At 43.1% G+C, this 24,931-nt stretch overlaps 1 protein-coding gene across 1 annotated transcript in view; it reads right to left on the bottom strand.

The window, feature by feature from the left end:
- IMPG2 (interphotoreceptor matrix proteoglycan 2) overlaps positions 1 to 24,931 on the bottom strand; it is a 113,069-nt gene that overhangs the window by 46,233 nt on the left and 41,905 nt on the right. Inside the window, exons 16-20 of the mRNA XM_054163897.1 lie at positions 24,357 to 24,576; positions 23,451 to 23,661; positions 20,548 to 20,736; positions 20,161 to 20,359; positions 18,463 to 18,542 (exon numbers count right to left, since the gene is read on the bottom strand). Of these exons, the coding sequence (XP_054019872.1) occupies positions 18,463 to 18,542; positions 20,161 to 20,359; positions 20,548 to 20,736; positions 23,451 to 23,661; positions 24,357 to 24,576 (899 nt within the window). The remainder of the gene's footprint in view (positions 1 to 18,462; positions 18,543 to 20,160; positions 20,360 to 20,547; positions 20,737 to 23,450; positions 23,662 to 24,356; positions 24,577 to 24,931) is intronic.

The raw sequence follows: 24,931 nt of genomic DNA, 5'->3' as shown, positions 1-24,931 counted from the left end.
TGTAGGAAATAACACACACCCCCAAAAAATAAGTGCCAAAAAGAAAAAGATTGAACAATAGAACATACTCTTTTTACTCATGCTGCTGAAAGCTGAGAACATGTTACAATCAACAGCTCCACATATCCTATCTTGGGCCAGAGGACAGTTGTGACTCAAGTTCTCATGACAGCATTTGAATTGCAATAAATGCTTGAAAATTCATACTTGTGGGGGTTTGCTCACATCACTTTTCAAATTCAGCATGCCAGCTCTCATCTTCCCCCTCCAGCACACAGACTCACCCCCTGCTATAATTAGCTCAGTGGCTGCAAAGCTTTTTGACCCTACATGTTCATTTGATCCTCTTCAGCACAAATGCAGTAACTTAGTTTAACTGCATGTAGTGCTACAACTAGGATGAGTAACCTTCCTGAACTTAAAAGGAAAATTAGCATGTGGGTGAGCAGGAGGCTCCCAGCTAACAGAAAATATTTATCACTAATATATAAGACTAAAATTACCTTCCTTCCAACAGGTTAGAGTATCATTTGGAGAAACAGGAAGCTCTGAGATCTGAGCATCTCTTCCACTTTTGATATATACATTTCTCTTCAAAGACTTCTCTCTTCCAGGCAGCAAAATGTGATTTTTCTTCAGCCTCAGTAGAACAGATTCAAACTTCTCATCAGCAAAGGTGCTCTCTACTTAAATTCTTTCCTCAAGTTTACCTTACTCAAAAGACTAAACTGCTGAAGTATGAGTTGACCAGGAAGGAGGAATCTTTTTCACTTTGGTTATGGCCTAGAGAGAGACAATAAAGTAGTAGGGATTGATTCCATTCTTAATATTTGTTTAAGTTTATTTTAGACAGAGGAAGTTTCTAGTGATAAAACAGCATACTCTTAACACTGTTAGGATACCATGAAATATTTTACCTTCACAAAGACTGATCTGTATTTAGAATCATAGAATCCATAAGGTTGGAAAAGACCTCAAAGATCATCAAGTCCATTTGTCCTATCTCATTTCCAATAGCCAACAAGAGTCATTCCCATATGTCAAACTGGACAGCTGGTATGTTGCATACAATTCCCTGGTTGGAAAAGACCTCATTGAGTCCAGCCATGGCCTAACATCAAATGATCTTTACCACAGAATTTCTCTAGGCCTTCTGAATTCTGTTTGCTTTTGAGTGTTATCTTTCCCTTCTGTCACAAGAAAAGTGAAGGGGGAGCAAGAAGCAACCAAGTAACCAAAGTAACCAAACTCCTTCACCCACCAAAAAAACCCCAAAAAACCAAACCCAAACAACACCAACCAAAAAAAAAAAAACTTAAAAAATCTACCAAACCCCAAACCCCCTATGTGCACTTGCAGCCCAGAAGGCCAATCAGATCCTGGGCTGCATCAAGAGAAGTGTGGCCAGCAGGTCAAGGGAGGTGATTCTCTCCCTCTGCTCAGCTCTGCTGAGACCCCACCTGGAGTACAGCATCCAGTTCTGGAGTCCCTATTACAAGAGGGATATGGAGGTGCTGGAAGGTGTCCAGAGAAGGGCCATGAGGATGAGCAGAGGGCTGGAGCACCTCTCCTATGAGGACAGACTGAAAGAGTTGGGGCTGTTCAGTCTGCAGAAAAGAAGTCTCTGAGGTGACCTAATTGTGGCCTTCCAGTATCTGAAGTGGGCTACAAGAAGGCTGGGGAGGGACTTCTCAGGATCTCAGGTAGTGATAGGACTAGGGGGAATGGAATAAAGCTGGAGGTGGGGAGATTCAGGCTGGACATGAGGAGCAAGTTCTTCACCATGAGAGTGGTGAAGCCCTGGAATGGGTTGTCCAGGGAGGTGGTTGACGCCCCATCCCTGGAGGTGTTTAAACCCAGGCTGGATGAGGCTCTGGCCAGCCTGATCTAGTGTGGGGTGTCCCTGCCCAATGCAAGGGGTTGGAACTAGATGATCCTTGTGCTCCCTTCCAACCCTGACTGATTCTATGATTCTATGAAAACAACAATACCAAGAAACAAACAAACAAAAAACAACCCAAACAAACAAACAAAAAAACCCCCTCCAAATCTGGCAAAAAGCCAATGCTTACTTCTTTTTTTTAAGTACACTACTGAAAGAAGTCTCATGCTTTCCCAGCAGCCCTGAGGTGTTGCTGGAAAAGCATCAGCTGATTAACTAGTATTCAGATCAGTTGCATTCCAGCATGTATCTTTCAGTCTCACAGTTGCTTAGTCAGATGGCAGCCTATTTTTATCCAAGCTTTGTAGCCAAATGGGATAAAGGGGCTCATCTGACTGACAGGAAAGCTTACATTTTTCCAGCTCTCTTGGGATAGCATTCTTGCAATAAGGGGAAACCTTGCAACATGCCATTTCCCAAACACAGGGCTCACAGGAGATAAGACTCTTAAATGAATGGATCAGCTCTCTTTGCTCAGAAGCTGTGCAGGAATGCTAAACCATCTGCTCTCCTGATTGTCCTTAAAGGATAAATGAAAATGGAAGAGAATTTCAGCCAGGTTTTGTCCCTTATTTTTTGAATGAGCTTTTTTTTTGTTAGTAGTTCAACATGCAGTTTTTAATACAACAATTATCTGTGCCACTTGACACCTTGCTAACCACTGACATCATGGTTAATGAGGCACAAAGTGGACAGTATATATGCCAAGAGTTTTCTGGATGTAACCTGGAGGAGAGGTAATGCAAGTCTAGTACCTGCCAGGACTTCTCATAAATCTTTATTTGCCCTCCACAATTAAGAGTTCAAAGTGTTCCTCCACTTTGTTTAATGTTTGTTGGACAGATTTGGTGGAGTTTGCTGGGTTTTATTTCCATGTAAGTGTTTCTGTACCCCGGGACTCAAATACCCTGTGGTAGTCATGTACAGAATGTAAGGCAGAACTGCCAAAAGCAGATGAGGACTGATGGCAAAGGCTGAAGCAGTTATGTGAGTTTTGTGGTGTCAGCTGCATAGGGAGTGCAGATGAGGACAGGGGTGATATACACATGCTCATGCCAAAATGTATGGCTGTCAGATGCCTTCAGGAGTGGCCATCATGTTTTTCTCTTGGAAGCTAAATTCAGGTGTCCCTTTTTGGGAAGCTGAGGTTGGGGAGAGCGGCTGGGTTTGAGGGCTCCAAATGCATGAGACCAGGATCTCAGCAACCACTCTAGAACCACTGTGTGATTAAACACAGGAATACTGTTTATTTGTCATCATTTTCCCAAGTTTATCATCAGGTCACTGGGCCTTGTTAAGTGCCTTTTTATGCCAGATAAAATGCCTCCAGGTTCAGACACCTTCTCTTATTACAGATGAACAGCAGGCCAGCCACCTTTTAGTTCCTCTTTTCAATTATTCTTGCTGTTGAACTTAGCATGTAGCAATGTGATCAAGGAAAGACAATTGGATTTCAGGGGTGAAAAGTTGTGTTTGAAGTTGAGACACCTGAGAAGAGACCCAAGAAAATCATGTCAGGTGCCATTCAGTGTGCAAGACTCATCCAAGTCTCACTTTCTGAAGGGAGAAAATGAAAGCTTATACTCACTCATACTGTAAGAAATGCAGCTACAGGGTAGTAGAACTTGAGAAAAAATACAGGAGAAGAGAGCAAAGAATCAGAATCTAAAATAGAACAGGTCAGGGAACATGACAAACAAGAAACAGAGAATATGCCATTGGCACAAGCACATTTTTATTTCTGTGGGGGTTTTCTGATGCACCTAATATAGCACTGCAGGCTGCAGCTGGTTGATCAGTAGTTGTGTGTCATTAAAAAAAGAAAAAGAAAAGTCTTCCATCAAGATATTATTTATTTATTTCCCTATCTGGAAACTGAGATAAAAGAGTAAAGTCTAGGCACACTCATATCCATATTTTTGAGACATTAATAGGTGGAAATATTTTGCAGTCCTTCAGACTGTCTTTAATAACCAAGAAAGAGGAAGTCCCAGCCTCAAAATGCATGCAAATGTAGTTGAAAGTATTCTTCCCCTTGCACTTTCCCTTTTTTTTCTACAGAAAAGCAGAATTCTGGATTTGGGAGTCTTGGATATGCTGACAGTTTGAGGTGTTGGTACAATCCCACTTGAAGGACTGGGAGGGAGTATTGTAGAATAATGAAGCAGCAAAGGAAAGCTGACTGGTCTGCTGGTTAGATATCAAGCACCCACTGTGACTTATGCTCATTATGGAACTCCACCAGGAGTGAGAAGAGATGTCTCACCATCCCTTGTCAGAAAGTATTCCTTGCTCCCTTGCCCATTAGCAACAATGAAGACAGATGGGCAGCCAATTGATACAGTGGAGCTAAATTTGTTGTTAGGGCTTGGACTACTTGCTGGCTTGGACTTCCCATTTCAGCTGAAGCTTAGCAGCCTCTGTAATTGCACCTGTTACCCAGAGTCTCCAGGATGCTGATACTCAATGCCCAAGTGAACTGTTTTGTCTGTAGGCTCCTCTCCACCCTTGCTGAGGGCTCTTTGATTTCCTGGGCAGTTCCACAGGCTGAAAGTCTCCTCCTCTGAAAGTGAAGGTTCAAAAGGCTAGAATTTGGTCCTCCCTGATTGCAAAGTCAAAAGTGGCTTTCCTTGTGTATTACTTCAAAGGTGATCCAGTCATCAGCACCTAGGTATGTAATATAGTTTAAAGCTTGCCCAGAAGAACGTTTCTGCATCCGTGATTATGATGATGAATGCTCCAACATATACCATTAGGTGTCTAAGAGCTCACTGCAGGGGTCTTTGCAATGTGCAGGTGTACCAATGGTAAGTTCTCAGATGACTGTGAGAGCATTACTCTGCTCTTACAATCTACACTACACTGGTAGCCCTTTCTGTGAAATGAGCAGTTCAGCAAACCTCTTGGGAGCTTTGTTTCAGTCTTATGCAGCCTTCAGTGAGCCACCCCAGTCTGCCTTGCAAATGCCACTGCACTTCAGTTTGAGCTGGTTTTGTGGGGATGACACTGAGTGCCTGATACCTCCCACAGCCCCTGGATTACCTTGTGTTAGAGCAGGGGAAGTTTGTGGTGATATTTTTTGCTCCCTTTCAAAGCAGACTTTGCCTCTTTATCTTTATCAGGAGTCCATCTAGTTTCAGCTGGCTTATAATTGCATTTCAACATGGATCAAATGGGTAGATTATTTCTTGGACGTGGTGGAGTCATCATCACTGGAGGTGTTTAGGAAGAGACTGGATGGGGTGCTTGGTGCCATGGTTTAGTTGATTAGATGGTGTTGGATGATGGGTTGGACACAATGATCTCAAAGGTCTCTTCCAACCTGGTTTATTCCTATTCTATTCTATTCTATTCTATTCTATTCTATTCTATTCTATTCTATTCTATTCTATTCTATTCTATTCTATTCTGCTCTGTTCTGTTCTGTTCTGTTCTGTTCTGTTCTTCTGGAAAGGCACACTAGAGTAGTGCATCAGCTGACAAAGAGAAGCTATTCATCTTGGGGAGAGACAGAATACTTGTCAGGACTGACAAGGAAGGTATCTGAAAGTAAGCCTCAAATTAAGCAGTCTTGCCTTCTGTCTGTGCCACAAATACTTAGAAGAGTTTGAAGGGCAAAGTCAGTAGATTAAAATCTTAAATGGATAAGTGCCAAGCCAATCCTAAAATGGGTTAAGCCTTTCTAGCAGGCGGTGGCCAACATGACAGCCTCTGGGTCTGTGCACTTTCTGGTCCTTTCGAAATGTTTGAGTAACTGTTTGCACCTGTGCATTAATTCACCCAGGACTTACAGTGTTGTTCAGCAGTTGTATAATCAAAGCAGACAAGAACTGGAAAGGAGTAGAGAAAATGTTGCAAAGACCTAGGTGCACACTGGTTAAACGAGGGAACTTGGCCATTTTAAAGTCATGCAAATCGTTCTGGTGTACAGGGCCACTTTTAGCCCTGAACTTAGTGGTCACTGATGCTTTCTTTAGTATGTGTGTGTTTGTCAGAGTAAGGCTAAAACCTCCAAGATACCTGGAAAAGTTGAGCACAAGGATGAAAATTTTCCCCTGGGGACTCCTGCCAGATACCATATCCAGATGCAGGTGTTCAGACTATTGTGAATGGAGAGACAAACTATGATTTGTAGGATGGTGGTTCTGGCAGACCTGTCTTCCTCGACGTGTGTTAATCATACTGACAAAACAGTCAAGGCAGGATTAATAGAAAGTCTCTGCTCTGCATTACCATGCATTCCATCTGTGGTGTTCAAAGCCTATGGGGAGTGATGACAGAAGAATAGCTGCTGGGGGGCTGGGGTGGTGGGGGTGGTGTGTGTGATTATGAGGCTACAAAAAACAACAGGTGCAGATTTTTCCAAGGAAACTTAAGAGATTTCTCTGATGTGATTTGTGCTCCTGGTCATTCTGAGATGTGAAAGTAGCTGCATTCAGCCTTACACCCCCCCCAAAAAGCCACTAGGATAAAATTAGCATTTTAAAGAAGTCAAACAAATTATCTTCTAACTATTCCAGTCTCAAGTTATTCAGAGAAACTCCCATATGCCACTAAGATAAGATGTGTGAAACAGCCAGAAAATCTGCTGTGCAAAAAGTGATTTCTCCATAAATTGAGAGGAGGAAGCTCAGAGGGTATGGATGCAATAAAAAAAATATGAACTTAGTCTAACTTATGACTGATGGCTTTATAACTTATCAATACTATAAGCTTAATCACAGAATCACAGAATCACCAAGGTTGGAAGAGACCTCAAAGGTCATCAAGTCCAACCTGTCACCACAGACCTCATGACTAAACCATGGCACCAAGTGCCATGTCCAATCCCCTCTTGAACACCTCCAGGGATGGTGACTCCACCACCTCCCTGGGCAGCACATTCCAATGGCTAACAACTCTCTCTGTGAAGAACTTTCTCCTCACCTCCAGCCTAAACTTCCCCTGGCACAGCTTGAGACTGTGTCCTCTTGTTCTAGTGCTGGTTGCCTGGGAGAAGAGACCAACCCCTCACCTGGCTACAACCTCCCTTCAAGTAGTTGTAGACAGCAATAAGGTCTCCCCTGAGCCTCCTCTTCTCCAGGCTAAGCAACCCCAGCTCCCTCAGCCTCTCCTCACAGGGCTTGTGCTTGAAGTCTCTTGCTAGCCTTGTTGCCTTTCTCTGGACACCTTCAAGTGTCTCAATGTCCTTCTTAAACTGAGGGGCCCAGAACTGGACACAGGACTCAATGTTGCTATTAAGTTTAAAACTAATAGTAACTGCTTGCAGGTTTCATACAGCAATAATAATGATTGGGGGTTTTGGGTTTTTTTTTTTTAATAAATATAGTTAATGAGGGAAAATTGGTTCATGGGAAAGCAAATGTATGAACTCAAACTCAGGCAATACTCAAATTTATGAACTCAAACTCAGGCAATACTCTTGAATGAAAAAAGGATAATGTTCCAATGAACTCACTGAGGTGTAGATGCTGATTACTTGAGGTTTCCATGTTAAGATTGGTCTGGGGGTTGCTAAATGTGAAATATTTTATGATAGTACTGTCACAGTAATGACAGTTCAAGGATACAAGAAAAATAAAGCTTAGAGGGAAGGAGAACAGTTACACTTGCTGCTTCAGAGTGTATGTAAGGGGGGAAAGCAACAGATGAGATTTCAATTGGAAAGCCATAAATCCTCCTGTTCCCTGAAAAAGATTTTTGCTGGAAGCATGATAGAGCATACTTTAAATTCTGATGGAGGGTGGTAGTAGTAGTTGGCATTCAGCTGCCCTTACTCCTCGTGCAAATAGGCTAGTTCTACTGGGAGAAGAGAAAGGGTATTCTGGCCCTGTGTGATCTCTCTACTGAGAAAGCCAACAAGATTTCCAGTTATGGTGGTAGATTCTGTGCATGTGTGAGGTCCAAACACCTGTTTATTTTCCATACAGTAATAAGTCACCAGATGGTAAAGGTTTTGATCTGTGCTGCTCTAGCTGGATTTGTACCAGCAAGTTGGAGGTGAAAGGTACCATATGGCACTGTTAATCCCTGAAGCATTCATTATTCCCAAAATAATTTTCAACACCTTTTAGTGTTGACATCTCTCTTTCATTACTGTTCATGCTTATTTATGTGGACAATGTTCAGATGAAGTGTAACTTAGAGTACTTGGGTTTATGTTCTTCTTATGTGAGTGTTCCCAAGATTCAGTGCCAGCTACAGAAAGCTGTCCTTGGATAGTGAGTCGGTGGTGTATGTGAAATGGGTTGTCATCTCACTGCAGTTTGCAGTAGATATGGAACACCACCATGGCCATTAAACCACATCCTGAAGTGTGGTAGCCACACATTTCTTGAACACTTCTAGGCACAGTCACTCCACAACCTCCCTGGGCAGCCTGTTCCAATGTTGAACCACTTCTTCAGGAAAGACATTTTTCCAAATATCCAACCTAAACCATTTCCTCTCAATCACCTGATATTAGGAAGAGGAAGCCAACCCCCACCTCAGTGCAACCTCCTTTCAGGGAGTTGTAGAGAGCGATGAGGTCTCCCCTCAGCCTTCTCTTTTCCAGACTAAAGAATCCCAGTTCCCTCAGCCACTCCTTGTAAGACTTATTCCCTAGACTCTTTGTCAGCCTTTTTGCTCTTCTCTGGACATGCTCCAGCACCTCAATGTCCTTCTTGTAGTGAGGAGCCCAGAACCGAACACAGTATTTGAGGTATTGCCTTACCAGTGCCCAGCACAGGGGCACAACCACTTCCCTACTCCTGCTGGCCACACTATTCTAGGCCAGGCTGCTCTTGGCCTTTTTGGTCACAGAAGCACCCTTCTGGCTGATGTCCAGCCAGCTGTCACCCAGCACCCCCAGGTCTCTTTCAGCAGGGCAACTTTCCATCCACTCTACCCCAAGCCTGTAGCATTCATGGGGTTATTGTGATCCAGTTGCAGAACCCAGCACTTGGTTTTGTTAAAGCTCATACAACTGGCCTCAGCCCATTGATCCAGCCTGGCCAGATCTATTTGCAGAGCCTTCTTACCCTCAAGCAGATCAATACTCCCACCCAATTTAGTGTCATCTGCAATACATGTTCTGATGGAAAACATCTCATTATTACTACAAAAATGTCTTTTATTGTGGATGTTGGCCTGGCCAGCTTGATCTAGTGTGGGGTGTCCCTGCCCATGGCAGGGGGGTTGGAACTAGATGATCCTTGTGATCCCTTCCAACCCTGACTGATTCTATGATACTATGATACTTATTGTCACTGCTGGCAAGAATCTACGAGAATGGGATGAGACTGTTCTGAGGTTCTGGGATCAGGGCTTGTTTGAGGCACTTGGAAGATATTAAATACTGGACTTTGATTCCTGGGTGGATGGCAGTTCTGGAGGGAGATTCTATTCTATTCCATTCTATTCCATTCTATTCCATTCTATTCCATTCTATTCTATTCTATCTAGAAGGTGCTGTGGATAGAAGTTTTGCCATAGTTGCATGCAGGATTGGAGTTTGAGGTTAGGTGTCTAAGTACACAGTAATTATGGATAAGAGACAATGAAAACTAGAAAAGTTTATTTGGGAAGTTAAGGAAAGGACAATCTATGTTTTGGGGAAAAAAACCCAAAGCAGTGTTTGCTTTTTCATTATATGTTTGTGGAAAAGTAGAGAGCTTTCAAATTGTGAGTTTTGGAACTGGTGAGAAACTTGAGTGCTCTTCCCCACAGCCCTTCCTACCCCAGTTTGAAAGTATTCTTTGACTTGGCTCTAGTTCATTTCAGAGTTCATTTCAGAGGTTAGTTTTTTTAACTCTGATTTTACCATGGTCTGTGTGGGGAAAAACGGCGCAGCTGTTTCAGTGCACATACCAAACAGACACAAAGTCGAAATGAGTATTTCCTAGAGTGTCTCATGTCCCAAAGTGGAAAAGTCTCACCAGGCTTCTTCCAAAGTTCAAAGAATTCTGTTTCTTTCACAAGAACTTTAATAATAGAGGTGGACAGGACAGCTTACTTTCCTTACTTGCTACAGCTTCACTCAGACTTTTCTCTCTGGCTTCTTGTTGCTGACCCAAACTGCAGCCAACCTTTGTCTTTTTTTTCCTTTTCTCCTCTTCTTTTCACAGAATCACAGAATGCCAGGTTGGAAGGGACCCCAAGGACCATCTGCTCTAACCTTACTAGATGACAGTGTAGTTGAAATGAGATGGCCCAGCACCCTGTCAAACTGAGTCTTGAAACTGTTCTCATGGAGGAAAATTTTCTTCTGGAGGCCAAACAGAATCTCCCCAGGAGTAACTCATACCCCTTGTCTTGTCCATGTGATTCCTCATAAAACCAGAGTCTCTGTCCTCCTGGTATCTACCCTAAACTGGTACATGGTAATAAGGTCCCTGCTAAGCCTTCTGCTCTCAATGCTGATGATCTCTGAGGTCTTTTCCAACCTTATTGATTCTGTGATTCTATGATACAGCAGCAGGTTGCAGAGGGCCTGACTGGGCAAAATGGTCAGAGTTCTGTTGTCCCTTTCACAAAGCAATTTAAGGATACTTATCCAGGAGCAGCTTGTTCATTCAAATGTACATCAAACCATACTGATTATGGTATTGCTCTCTACAGCTACCTAAAAGGAGGTTGTAGTGAAGCCAGTGAGCTGAGAGGTGGCCCTAAAACACCTATCTTACTCTTAAGTCACCTACCACATGTGCCCAGTTCTGGGCTCCCCATTTCACAATGGAAAGGGAACTGCTAGAGAGAGTCCAATGGAGGCTCCAAGGATGATGAAGGGACTGGAACATCTGTCCAATGGGAAAAGGCTAAGAGACCTGGGGATGTTTAGCCCAGAGAAGACAAGGCCAAGAGGGGATTTTATTAATTTTTACAAATATCTGAAGTGTGGGTGCCAAAAAGATGTGGCCAGCCTCTTTTCACTGGTACACTGTGACAGGACAAAGGGCAGTGGATATAAATGGTAATGCAGGAAGTCCCACTGCCTTTCCACCACGGCTATGTGTTTCCATCCACACCTAAGGAGAACAGGTAGAAAGCAAACCCTGAAAGTGCAGGAAGGGATTTTTGACTCATTTTGGTGGTGATGGTTGGTTTTGTTTGGTTGCTTTTTTTTTTTTCTTTCATAATCAAAACACTAAAAAAAAAACCCAGCAGAAAAAGGAATAAAGCTGTGTAGCAGTCTCTGGTTTACTGGAGAACTGCACACAGCATTTTTGGTGATTAAAACTCTCTGAGCTTCCCATCTGAAAATAGGGATGAGAAGAAGAGCCACTCCCTTCCTGACCAGATGACTGGAACTGTGAGCAGTGAGGCACAGCCAGCAGGTAGCTGTGGGTCACACTAGGGTACTTGACCACATGCTGCTGCTAGACGTGCTTAGCATCCTCCTCCTCCTCCCTTTCTGGAACAAGAGCTCTCATAATCACTGTGTAATCCTCTTTAGGTGGAGCTGTGTATTTCCTTGCAACTGTCTCCTCTGAGTAGATGGAACTCTTTCCCCCTTGGGATTGCTCACTGCTGGGAGTCTGCTTCTTGCCTTGCCCTCTTTTATCCAGCCACATGCCCACATTATTGCATAAGGTTTTGATGTATGGCTGTATCCATTATCATTCATTTCTCTTCAAGCTACGTCACCCTTTCCAGAAAGGCATAGTTTCCCCATCTGGTAATCAGCTGTGGAGGAGCAATCACAACTCCAGTGAACACTAACTCTGATTTCTATTTAATAAGAGACTTTTGAATAGCAGTTCAAGCTCCAGTGATTCAAGACAGACAGTGTTTTCTGCTGGGTTGGTTGTATAAATGACAGCTGGTGGGAGGTGAGGTCAGACTTTAAGTGTAGTGTATGCCAACTTGTATATTTAGTACAGAAACGTAGTCCTTAGATGTGCTGATGGTAGAACAGATTAGAAGCAAAAATAGGATTGGTATGTGTCCCACAAAATTCCAGCACTGAGACTATTTTTTTGTCCTGATACAAATCAGAGTCTGGGTTTGTGTTGAGTCGGAAAAGAGGAAAACGAAAAGCAGAGGGTTTGAGGTGGCGTTCAGCTGGCTCGGTTTGAACAGCTGTGGCACCTCAGGCAAGCTGTCATCCTCTTCCTGCAACCTGCTGTCACTCTCCCAGCAGAGCTTCCTGCCCTGAGTGTGTTTCAGACTAAGTGCAGCGGTTAACCCAGCAGCAGAGTGAGAAGCAGCAGGGGCAAGAGTCCAAGATGACAGAAACTCAACTAAAATTCTTGGGGGTCATTAATAACCTGGAGTAGGAGAGCCAGCTAGTGTTGAATGTGGCACAAACAAAACTTTCTCACTTGGACTGACAAATGAAACAACAACAAAAAAGGGGGAAATCCTTTCCTGGCCCAGAAATAGCTTTGGACATTTATTTATTTATTTTCAGTTGAGAGACCAAGGCAAATGAATGGGTGCTGCATAGAACATCATGTGTCTGCTCCCAAACTGCATCAAATAGTAGAATAATGAGACAGAAATGCTGCTGGTGTTACAGTAGCCTTCAAGCAAGCAAAGTGCCGTGAAATTCTTGTGTGCTTTCTACTGATATGTACTAACAGTGCCCTGCCACACTGCCTGTGTTGTGCAAAGTCAGTCTGCATCTGCCCTACAGAGCTTACTGATAGAGAGACAAGTTGGTATTGGTGAATAATTTTGCTTTCTGTTTTAGTAGGATGAGATGACTGGAACTCTACAACCTTAACGTGCCTGCTGTTCACAGACTCCCTGTAGAAGAGTGCTGAGAGTCCTCTCATGCTCCTTTTGCAGCCTTTCCTGAGGACCAAGCCCAGCAGGTCTGATGAGGAATGTGAGTGAAAATCTTCATTGTTAAAGGCTTTTTCCATTTTAGCAATTAAGCTCTGAGTTCTTAAAGGTCTATCCATGCTTACTGGTTTCGAAGGAACAGGAGAAAAGCAGAGTTTCAGGTGTCTCTGAAGACCTGAAGAAAACAGTTTGCTGGGACCAAATTATAACCCAGCGATGCCAAAAACTGCACCTCAACTGAATAGGTAAACCAGCAACCATGTATTTATTTTTGCTGGGCATGGCTCTGTCCTTCACTTAAAAGCTACCAAATAAAAGGCAAGCACACAGTTCCCACAGGCTGAGGGAGCTGGGGTTGTTTAGCCTGGAGAAGAGGAGGCCCAGAGGAGACCTTATTGCTGTCTACAACCCCCTGAAGGGAGGTTGTAGCCAGGTGGGGGTTGGTCTCTTCTCCCAGGCAACCAGCACCAGAACAAGAGGACACAGTCTCAAGCTGCACCGGGGGAGGTTTAGGCTGGATGCTAGGAAGAAGTTCTTCATAGAAAGAGTTGTTAGCCATTGGAATGTGCTGCCCAGGGAGGTGGTGGAGTCACCATCACTGGAAGTGGTTAGGAAGAGACTTGATGAGGCACTTGGTGCCATCGTTTAGTTGATAAGATGATGTTGGGTGATAGGTTGGACTTGATGATCTTTGAGGTCTTTTCCAACCTGGTTTATGCTATGCTATGCTATGCTATGCTATGCTATTCTGTTCCATTCCGATCCATTCCATTCCATTCTAAAATATAGGCAGAACTTTACCCCATGGGTTTTTGTAACATGTGGCACTGTGGTCCAACACGGGTTGCTGCATGTTTCAGATCTTCTGTTAAAGAGGCAGGTGTCAGTGTCATGTCTCATTTTTGCCCATGTTTCAAGCCTTGAAAGGGAACACAGAAGCTGATAGACCTGTCAGTGTTCAGTAAACGATAACTGCTTTTCTGCATGTTCTTGAATCTCCTCTCCACCAGGTGAGGTTTAGGTTGGATATTAGGAAAAATTTCTTTACTGCAATAATGGTCAGGCAATGGAACAGGCTGCCCAGGGAGGTGGTAGAGTCATTGTTCCCGGAGGTGTTCAAGAAACATGTAGACACTTTGCTCTGGGAGCTGGTGTAATGGTCATCATGATGTTAGGCTGCTGGACTTGATGAACCTAGAGTTTTTTTCCAATTGAAACAATTCTATGACTCTGTAAGTAACACCCTCCTTCACTTCTTACTTTTAGAAAAGTTAACAACTGCATGTTAACTGATAACAAGTACTGATAGATTTGTATACAGAGCTGATTTGGGGTTGAGTTTTCTTGCTGTTGGTTTGGTTTGGTTTGGGGTTTCTTGTTAGGATGTTCAAAGTTCTTTGTCTATGCTTTGCACTGGGAAAGTATCAAAGAAAATAAGTTCATTCAGTCCTTCTTGGCATGTTGGAAGATGCATCACCAAACAGTTTAGATGAAGAGGCATAAAGGATGGGAGGATGTTTGTTTTCTTTTGAGGCCTTGAAGATCACCTAAGCAACAGCATGTTTTGGCTCATTGGTTAGAGCTGAAAGATCTTAAAAATGGGCACAGAGGTTAACTGAAAGCAAAGCACTTGAGGATGAGCTTGCCAGCATGAGTTTTCACAATATAGCCTTGCAAGTGATAATGGACTAGGGGTTTGGACATGGCACTTGGTGCCATGGTTTAATAGTCATGAGGTGTTGGGTGACAGGTTGGACTTGATGACCGTTGAGGTTTTTCCAACCTTATTCATTCTGTGATTCTATGGCTACATTTTGCATTTGTGTTATGAAAAGGAGTTTAATAACTTAACCAACTCTATTTAAATGAACTCCAAATTTTCTGATCCTACATGCACCAATCCTCAAGACTAAGGCACCTTTTCTCTCCATGGTACCTTTTCTCTTCATGATACTTTTATGCTACCTCATATTCTCAATTTCTACATTAATTTTATAGGAAAAAAAAAAAAAAGGTCTCTTGGAAATATTTGTTTATTGTAGTGAAAATAAGATAGCATTATGTTCATATGTATACAGACACACAAAGAAAAGATTCACTGTATATACACAGAAATACCTTGTACTCAGTGTAACCAAGGCTCTCTTCAGCTTGTGCACAGCAAAGGGCAGAATACCTTGCGAATGTGCCTGGTCTCAGCTGCCAGCCACTGTTGTGCTTAGCAGGAGCAGCTCCCAGGGCTGGCAGCCCAGCTGCACAGGGGCAAGTCACAGGTTGATGCCTACCCTGAGCCCAGCGCTTCTCTCTGTTGTATGGTTACCATGATCACAAGGCCCTGGTGGAATGGAATGGCTCAGCCCTGCTGCTGCAAGGGTGGGTGGGAGTGGGCTGTGTCACACAAAGTCTAGACCAGCTGTTCTGACAGCCCTCAGGTCACCCATCACAAATGAGGTCTCTGTCTCATAACATCTGGTTACAACAGAGTTCAGCAGCACCACATTACTTTCTTCTCTTGTGTTAGTTGGGCTTACACTGGTTTATGTAAGCACTTTTTGACAGGTGTGTGGCTCTGATGCCCATTCCCTGCCACTCAAGGCAAGAAGATACTATGCAAGTCATCCAGAGAGGTTCTCCAGAACACCAAAAAAATTGCATTGAAATATTCACTTGTTCAGCTAAGCTGCCTATAAACAAGTAAGTTATCTTCACTATTGTTTAACCCTAAAAAGTATCAGCTGGCTGTTGGCACATGTGGGCCAAGAACTACAGATGTTGTAGAAGTGACAAATAGCTTGGCCTTGTTTTCTGGCAGAAGCTAATGTGAGACTATTAGTGCCCTAACCCTGCCAGTGTGTTAATGTCACACACGAGACAAGAGACACTGGGTGACTGAAGAGAGCCTCAGCACACCTTAATGTGCAGTCAGAACTCTCTTCATAACTTGAAGGTAAAACCCTGTCTGCACCTGGGAGGTCCCCATCTCAGTTCAGCTATTTAAAAATGCTTCATGCTGACTTGTTCTGTGTAAGGAATTCTACACTGACTTCCACTAAGCCAAGAATAATCTAATTTTTCACCCTTCCCCTGTAGCAAAGTGCTGCCATCTACCAAATATGCATGCATTTAAGTACCACAGCCTGATTTTGAGACAGAGCTCATGGCAGGCTATTGCTCAGTTCAGTAAAGAAAGCTCAGATCAGGGTTGGATGTATTCAACATCGAGTAAACACTGAATATGGTTTGGTTTTGTTTCTCAAAACAGCAGGCATAAATGCCACTGTAGCATTTCATCATTAAACAATGCATCTTTCTAGTTCAACAGTCAAATCCACTATGAAAACAAGCTGGTAGGGTAATACACGATGAATAAATAATGGCTATTAACTTAGAAAATATTGAATTGTCTACATACAAAAAGCAAATTAATCAATATTAGTCAAGATTCACGGAACACTTGTAGGACAGAAGCCTGTGTGTCTGCCAGGAACAGCTGGAGAACCAACCATCCTGGCTTGAAAAGCGGTGCTGTACTACAGCAGTTCTGCCCTGCCTTGCCGGGGTGCCCTGCGGGAGTCACAGCCAGGAAGCCCTGATGCTTCTTGATGAGGAAAGCCACTAGGAGGCCTGCAGGCTCAGTGCTCTCTTTTGTTTTGCTAATGCCAGGTGACAACGTGCACACCAGGCATCCCTACAAAAGAACAATTTTTCCAGGGAGGTGATATTTGTGTTTGCAACAGAAATGCTTCAGAATAACTCCACCATAATACTAGCACAAGTCTCCCCTACAAACCAAATATTCTGTTCCACAAGCACTTTACACCTGTGACATGGCTACAGGAGCCTCCAGTGAGGGGATCAACGCCAGACAGGGATTTTAAACGTGCCTTTTATTTGGGTTGTCCATGTATCTTCTCTTACCTGAGGAGACTTTTCTTTGCCTTGGTATACAAACTTCCTCTGTCCATTTCAGAGTTAATGCAAAGTGAACTTTCATAACCTCTGCCACTTCTGATCACCTCTTAAAGATGTCACTTTACAGGGCAAAGACAGAAGTAATTGAGATAAACAGGCATTTGTACATTTCAGCTGTTCATTTAGAAAACATCTGTATCCATCCATGCAATGTCAAGATTATAAGTAACTTTGCAGTTACATCCGAGCCCGTTGCTATGGCAACAAGGTAGTCTTTATCTCCCACATGACTTCTACTGATTTCTTCTTAAAGCAGCTTCCTGAAATGAAAAACAGAGAAGCAATTGCTAAGTTAGTCCCTCTCAAACATTAGATTCAAGGCTCATAAGACACAGCCCTCAGTGCTTTCCAGCTGTGGAAAATTTAGATACTGATCCTTTTAATGTTAGGGGGAAAATGAACAACTGACATGGAAAAATGTGAACTGCTGACACTTTCAACTCAAAAAAAAATGGAAAGTGCAGATGATGATATTGGAACACATGATTTTTGCTACTGTAGCTTAGTAGGATCCCAAGGAGTTGTACTACAGTGTCTTTCAAACTAACCCAGCTAACCATAATCTGCTGCTTGCTACAGTCAAGAGTACAGTTCATAAGAGTGTGTACGCTTATAATGAATTCCTTGATGGACTTTTTCGTGGTTAGCTGTCATCAGGATTCCATGATTTGTCCTCTCTTCAGCCATCATGCAGAGAAATGCCTTAACTGCCAGACTTCAGAGAGCTTTCTTAGGATGACATCTTGAATTTGTTCCTTTTTACAAAAGCACTGAAGTTGCTTTGGGCCAGACAGTGACAGGGGAAGGGGAAGGAAATACCAGTTTCAGGAGACCACTAATTAAAGGTTTTCTCCAGCATAATTTACTTAGTTAAAGATCCATCTCCAGAGGGATGTGAACCCTGGACTCTCTAATTGAACAACTCTATGATCAAAACACACAGCACAGCTTGGTTAATTGTTTGGAATTGACTTGATGATCTTTGAGGTCTTTTCCAACCTTATTGATTCTATGATTCTATGAATTGTAAGCTTCCTATCATGGTAAGTGCACACTATACCAGACAGTGAGTTTTGAGGGTTCAGGTAGTTGCCATGTGTTGAGAACCCAAGATAAACAAACATGCTTAGAATCATAGAATGGCAAGGATTGGAAGGGACTTCTGGAGATTATCTAGTCCAACCCCCCTGTTAAAGCAGGGTCACCCTGAGCAGGCTGCCCAGGATCACTATGTCCAGGTGGTTCGGGATCTATCTCTCCAGAGAAGGAGACTCCACTGCCTCTCTGGGCAGTCTGGTCCAGTGTTCCATTCAAGATCTACGAAGATCTCAGTCACTAACACTGACACATTTAGGTTTCTTCACCTTTTAGCATATATTTATTTAAGCACCCTGAGGAGGATAACAATTTGGAAGGGGGCTATTTTCTCCATGTTTAGACCCAACACTGGAATATGCAGCAGGCAATATGCACTAAGTGACAGTAACCAGAAGAGTTAAGAAGTTTTTATCTCTCTGTGCTTTCAAGGGACTACATTGATGTCAGTGCTTCTCTGACACCCCTTAACTTTGAGGTGCCTCTTGACTGCTGTTAACACAGCTTCTGGGGTTCTCTACACAGCTTATTTTAAGAACTTTTACAAAAAGGCTGAACCCCTGCAAAAAAAAAATCTTAACCTCTGGTGTCCCAGCATTTCTAGACCCTTTATATGAAAAATACTGTGGTAAAGGTCACATGAGAAGACATCAAAGCTACCCAGAGAAGACAATTATACTCACATTTGGTGCTGCCTGACAAACTCTGCAAACTGACGGTCTTTAGCGTAGAGCTCTATAATTCGAATTCTGTCCTGAATCTCCTAGAATATAAGCAACATTAAGTATATATAAGTACTTACATAAGTATAGATAACATTAAGTATATAATAGAAATTAGGATAATACTGAAAGAACTAATTCCTTGGGGGCAGGAGAATAAAACTCGCATCATGTGCTATTTCAATGAGTAGAGTCTCCAATACTAAAATTCCTCTTTAGACACCTTCTCTTTTTTATCCTTTTTTTTTTCTAATTTTTTTTTTAATTAAGAGTTTCATTGGAATCCAGTAATATTTTGCTTTGAAGTCACACTCAAAGTTTGGAGAGAGTGTAGGATTTCAACAGGCTTTAACAAAACTGTTTCTCCCTCATAGACACTTTGCCTGTGAGCCCAGCTACGGGCTGGATTGGCACCTCTCACAGGTCTGTGGTTAGGTGCTGAATGGAAATACCTTGTCATCAGCCTTCTAGAACAAACCCTGGTTACTGTGTAGAGAGGCAGAAAGGCAATGGATGTGATCTAACTTGTAAGTTATGGGGAAACCTAAACTTGGTTTAAAAAAGACCCCAAAAAAATCTGCAAAAGGGTCTGGATGCACCAGGTTTTCACACTACTCTTACCTAAAGTGGATGGCATTAAAACCAAAAGGCTGCTTTGAGCAACACAGACAAATCTCCCCAAATCCTGTGAAGTTGTTGTCAGGATTTGTTCATTTTGAAATGAATTATTTTTCCAGGGAAGTTGTGTTTGTAATTGGAATGCTTTAGAACTGTCAGGAGCAGTTGGCTCCTTTATCATGGAATAATAGAACTTGAGTTGGAAGGGACCTTAAAGATCAGCTAGTTCAAATCCCTCTGACATGGGCAGGGACACCTCGCACTTGACCAGTTTGCTCAAACCTTCATCCAGCCTTGTCTTAAACATTTCTGGGGATGAGGCAGATACACCTTCTCTGGGCAACCCATTCCAATGTCTCACCACCCTCACAGTAAAGAATTTCTTCCTAATGTCCAACCTAAACATACCCTGCTCTAGTTTAAAACCATTGTCCCTTGTCCTTTCAGAACATGCCCTTATTAAAAGTCCTTATCCAGCTTTCCTGTATGCTCCTTCAGGTACTGGAAGGCTGCAGCGAGACATTATAGCAGCCTTCCATCTCCAGGCTGAACAGACCCAGCTCCCTCAGCCTGTCTTAGTAGAAGAGACACTCCACCTCTCTGATACATAGAATACATAGAATAGACCAGGTTGGAAGAGACCTTCAAGATCATCGCATCCAACCCATCAACCAATCCAACCCACCTAAACAACTAACCCATGGCACCAAGCACCCCATCAAGTCTCCTCCTGAACACCTTCATCTTAGTGACCCTTCTCCTACAGATCCACGTCCTTGTGTTGGGGGCTCCAGTGCTGGACAAATCATGTTACATCTATTATTGGTCAGAACACACCCATTCCTTTCTTTACACCTAATACCAAGCATGGAAAGAAATCCTTTCTTCTCTTAAATAGTTGCATCAGCCATAGTTGCAACTTGTTTATCTAGAGCGTAGGTGCTGGGGAAAGACTGGGCCCACCTCTCAGGTTACAAGTGTTGAAAAAGGTTATTATTCACATGATGTTTTCCATGCCACTACAAAAACAAGGTCATTTACCTCCTTAGTAAGCTCACTGTTTTCATAAATGTGCCTGATCTCTTCACTGCTGTAGTCTGTGGATGTCTCTGCACTGGTAGAACTGTAGGACGTTAGCTGAGGGTATCTCCGGTAATAATGGCTGTAGCCAGTCGTATCACTTTCATACATGGGGTTGTATTTAACTGCATTCTCAATGGATGAGAGGCTGTCACCCTGCCTGGGGGAGCAATAAACAAACTGTCAGCTTCTCTGCAGCCTGGAAGGGCAGCAGATAGATTTAAGGAAGCCTGGCATTTGGAGACACCTGAACGTACTGTAGCTTGTCAACTGCGTGATATAAGACTTTAGACAGAATTGTCCTCATAGCAGCAGGTGTGATTTTAAATATGAGATGGTGTCGCTTACCCCTGTGATTCCTCAGTATCACTCTTTGTGTACTGGTCTCGAAGGGTCCTGGCCAAGAAGAATATGACAGCAGATGCCACAAGAAGGAATCCTGCCACAGAAGCAATTGCAATACCCACAACCAGTGGCTCAGACACATATTCCTCACAGTGCTCCCCTCTGTACCACCAGTTCTCTCCCACACGACACCTGCAACAAGGAAGACAGGGAAATCAAACACCAGCAAAAGCTCTGCTTCATGTATTTAACTCCTGCTATAACCTGGTCTCAGTCAAGTCCCCTCAATAAATACCTTTGTATGTTCAAACACAAACTTTATGGACAAGAGGGGCAATGGTAGCTCTGCCCTGGTGAGACCACACTTGGAATACTCTATGCAGTTTTGGACTCATCAGTTCAAGAGAGACAGGAATCTACTGGAGAGAGTCCAGCAGAGAGCTACAAGGAAGATTAAGGGACTGAAACATCTCTCCAATGAAGAAAGACTGAGAGAACTGGGGCTGTTTAGTCTGGAGAAGAGAAGGCTGAGAGGGGATCTTATCAATATCTATAAATATCTGAGGGGTGGGTGTCAAGAAGGGGCCAGTCTGTTATGGTGGTGCCCAGTAGTAGGATAAGGAACACCAGGTTTAAACTGGAACACAGGAAGTTCCACCACAACACAAGGAGAAACTCCTTTACTGTGAGGTGCTGGAGCACTGGACCAGTGTACTCAACGATGTTGTGGAGTCTCCTTCTCTGGAGACTTCTAAAACCCACCTGGATGCATTCCTGTGTGGCCTGCCCTAGGTGATCCTGCTTTGGCAGGAAGGTTGGACTGGATGATCTGCAGAGGTGCATTCCAACCCCTAATACTCTATGATTCTATGATTACTAGTATTGTGAACAGCCATTGATGCAGAATCATGGAAGGAACCTTTGAGGGTCATGTTGTCTAACAACCCTAGATTGAGCAGGGGAATCTTGAGCTAGATCACTTTGCTCAGAGCCCTTTCCAATCTGACCTTGAATGGTCCATGTAACAAAATACAAATGAAGCCGTATTAAACAAGCAGAATGTTAACCATGGTGGGGTTCACTATGCTGTAAGTTACAACAATACATAAAATAAATAGCTAGAAAGAAATATGTGCCCAAGGTTGTATCTTTGTTGTCCATCCAGTATTTCTGCCTTGCTGTGGTGTTGAACATGAGAGCTTTGATGTTAATACTGACTTTAACTCTTCCAGCAAAAATAATCTATCTGCATTATGTGTCTTTGGAATTTCTTGCTATTACAGTTCAAGAAGTTGTAAGCAATGAACCTCATGAATAAGAAATCCCAGTAAATTAAGTCTTCTAACATCAAGAACTGAAACAGTTTGTGAAAGTAGTAAGCAATAATTGAAATTTTGCAGAGGAGTCCTTAATAACTACTGGTCAGAGCATGCTTGAGTTGAGACATTTACCTGGTTCCAATTAATATGGTTATACAAATATGATAGACATAGAATTGTGATGTTAGGTCTGTGATATTATCCATTTTTTGTAGCTTTAAAAACATTTTCATTTCTCCTGTTAACTGCTAGGGCTCTAAGATCCTCTTTGGAGATGTTCAAGGTAAGCTTTAAAAATAAAACAAATCATGAAACAAGCAAACAAAACCCTACCACCTGAAGGAATATCATAGAGTCATTTAGGTTGGAAATGGCTTTTAAGATCATCTAATCCAACTGTTATCTCACTCTACCAATTCTGGTGCTAAACCATGTCCCTCAGCACCACATCTCAGAGTCCTTTAAACATCTTTTAAACATCAGTGTGTTTTAAACCTTTAGTCATGGGGTCTGTGGTGACAGGTTGGACTTGATGATCTTTGAGGTCTCTTCCAACCTTGGTGATTTTGTGATTCTGCGATCTCCAGGGATGGGGTTTCAACCATCTCAATCTTTTTGTGACCCACACATGATTTCCCCTAAATGGCCAGTGATCTATGAACTTTACTTAATGAAGAGCACTATTTTTAATATATTTATCCTGTGTGGATGTACATTTCAGATACACATTTTTGTGGTGAAATTAACTCCTATGTGCTTTATGTAACATTAAACACTTGGCTAACTGAGAGACCTCCCAGAGATATATTCTGTACCCAAAGGTCAAGGAAGGTGATTTGTACATTCCATTGCCACCATTTCTCCAAGATAGTTATATTTCCTGATGTTTCTGCTCTGTAAAAGAAATCTTTTTATTGCCTCATTTCCAACTATGTGCAGGAAAACAAATGTTAATATTGGGACCACTGCTCAGCAGCATAACAAGAATGATAATCATTATGTCTCATGTTATCTTATTGAATTTTGCACTGATCTTGTAGGATGCAAAATCTTGTAAATAAAGTGGCTAGACATGGAAAGACACTTTCATAGAATCAATAATGTTGGAAAAGACCTCAAGGATCATCAAGTCCAACCTATCACCCAACACCTCATGACTAACTAAACCATGACTTCAAGTGCCACGTCCAGTCCCCTCTTGAACACCTCCAGGGATGGTGACTCCACCACCTCCCTGGGCAGCACATTCCAATGGCAAATAACTCTTTCTGGGAAGAAATTTCTCCTCACCTCAAGCCTAAACCTCCCCTGGCACAGCCTGAGACTGTGTCCTCTTGTTCTAGTGCTGGTTGCCTGGGAGAAGAGACCAACCCCCACCTGGCTACAACCTCCCTTCAGGTAGTTCTTGTTTTGTCAAATAGAAAGGAAGGGAGGGAGGAAAGGAGAGAGAGAGAAAGAGAGGGAAAGACAAAGAAATAAAAAGAGAGAGAAAAAGAGAGAGAGGAGAGAGGAAGAAAGAGAGAAAAGAGAGACCAAGGGAAAGAAAGAAAAGCATAGGAGACAAGAAGGTGTTTCAGGATGACCTACCTACAGATAGCACCTTGCCCAGGGCTGATGTCGCACTTCCCGTCGTTCAAGCAGAAGTTGGGTTGCAGGTCACAGATGCTGTTGCAGGGCAGCCCGTCAATGCTCAGGTATCCAGGATTGCAGACACACTCTGCTTCCCCACTCCAGCGATTTACTATGCATTCAGAGAACTCATTGCAGGCCTGGAACTTGCAGGGATCTGCTTGCTCCCCTGAGAATATACAGAGCAGAAAATACTGATGAGAGAGGAGAACATTAACTGAGCAAAGCCCTGGCTATTTGCTGCCATTTTGCTTTTTATGCAAAAATCCATCACACATCTTTCCTGAGTAACAAAAGCTTCTGCTAAGCTGAACCAGTGCTATGAAGTGTTCCTCTGCTGCACAGTGCATGTCAGTGATATGGCTACAACCATCCAACAAGCCAATCAACAAAGCAAGTATAAAGTATTCTTTTTCCTACTGGAATGTGTCCTCAGGTGTCCTCTGGTCTGCTGGAACTGTATTTTGCAAATCAGTAAAATCACAGAATGGCTTGAGTTGGAAGGGACCTTAAAGATCATCTAGTTCCAACCCCCACTGCCATGGGCAGGGACACCTCCTACTAGATCAGGTTGCTCCAACCAGCTTAATGCTTCCAGGGATGAGGCATCTGTAGCTTCTCCAGGTAACCTGGTTCCAGTGTCTCCTCACCTGCATAAGAAAGAGCTTCTTCCTAAGGGGCAATCTAAATCTACTGTGCTTTTCATTTGTTTCTTTGAAATCTGTGGAAAAAAGTTGCTTTTTAAAAGCAAAGCCTGTGCTGAGCAGTGTGCAGTTTCTAGGCTGCTGGGTTCCTTACTAAATTCTTAAAGCTTGAGCTGGTCTAAATCCCTTGCCTCAAACTCCGTTTCCCTGCCCTCCTCACCTGATTCCACATCCAGGGAGTATTTATCAATGGCCAGATTCATGGTGTGATAGGCAGTGTTGCAGAAGTCTTCCAGGATCATGTACACAGCGTTGGTGACGTTCCGAGGCACGGGTTTGGCAAATTTCATCCGACTGTTCACCACAATGCTGCCATTTCTGAAGTTCAGGATTTCCAGATTTTGGAAGCCTGTCAGGTTTGACTGAAGGTAGGGCACCAGCTGCAACACAGGGCACATGAGAGGAAAGCTGAGTCTTTGAACCCCTACTCAAGCCAGCTGAGCTGTTACAGCATCGAGCAGCAGGAATCTGAATTCTTTTATCCCACTACCAGAGCAGGTTTACCCAGAGCAGGTTGCAATGGTATTCAGGTGGGCTTTGAATGTCTCCAGAGATGGAGACTCCACCTCCTCTCTGTGCAGCCTGTTCCACTGCTCAACCACCCTCAGGTTTAGATGGAACTTCCTATGTTCAAGTTGTGTCCATTACCTCTTGCTCTGTCCCTGAAAACAGACTGGCACCTGCCCTTTAAGTATTTGTAACCACTGATCAGATCCCCCCTTGGTCTGCTCTTCT

Source organism: Dryobates pubescens, chromosome 8, assembly GCF_014839835.1.
Source record: "Dryobates pubescens isolate bDryPub1 chromosome 8, bDryPub1.pri, whole genome shotgun sequence".
NCBI lineage: Eukaryota > Metazoa > Chordata > Aves > Piciformes > Picidae > Dryobates > Dryobates pubescens.
This window is presented reverse-complemented; position numbering and strand designations above follow the sequence as displayed.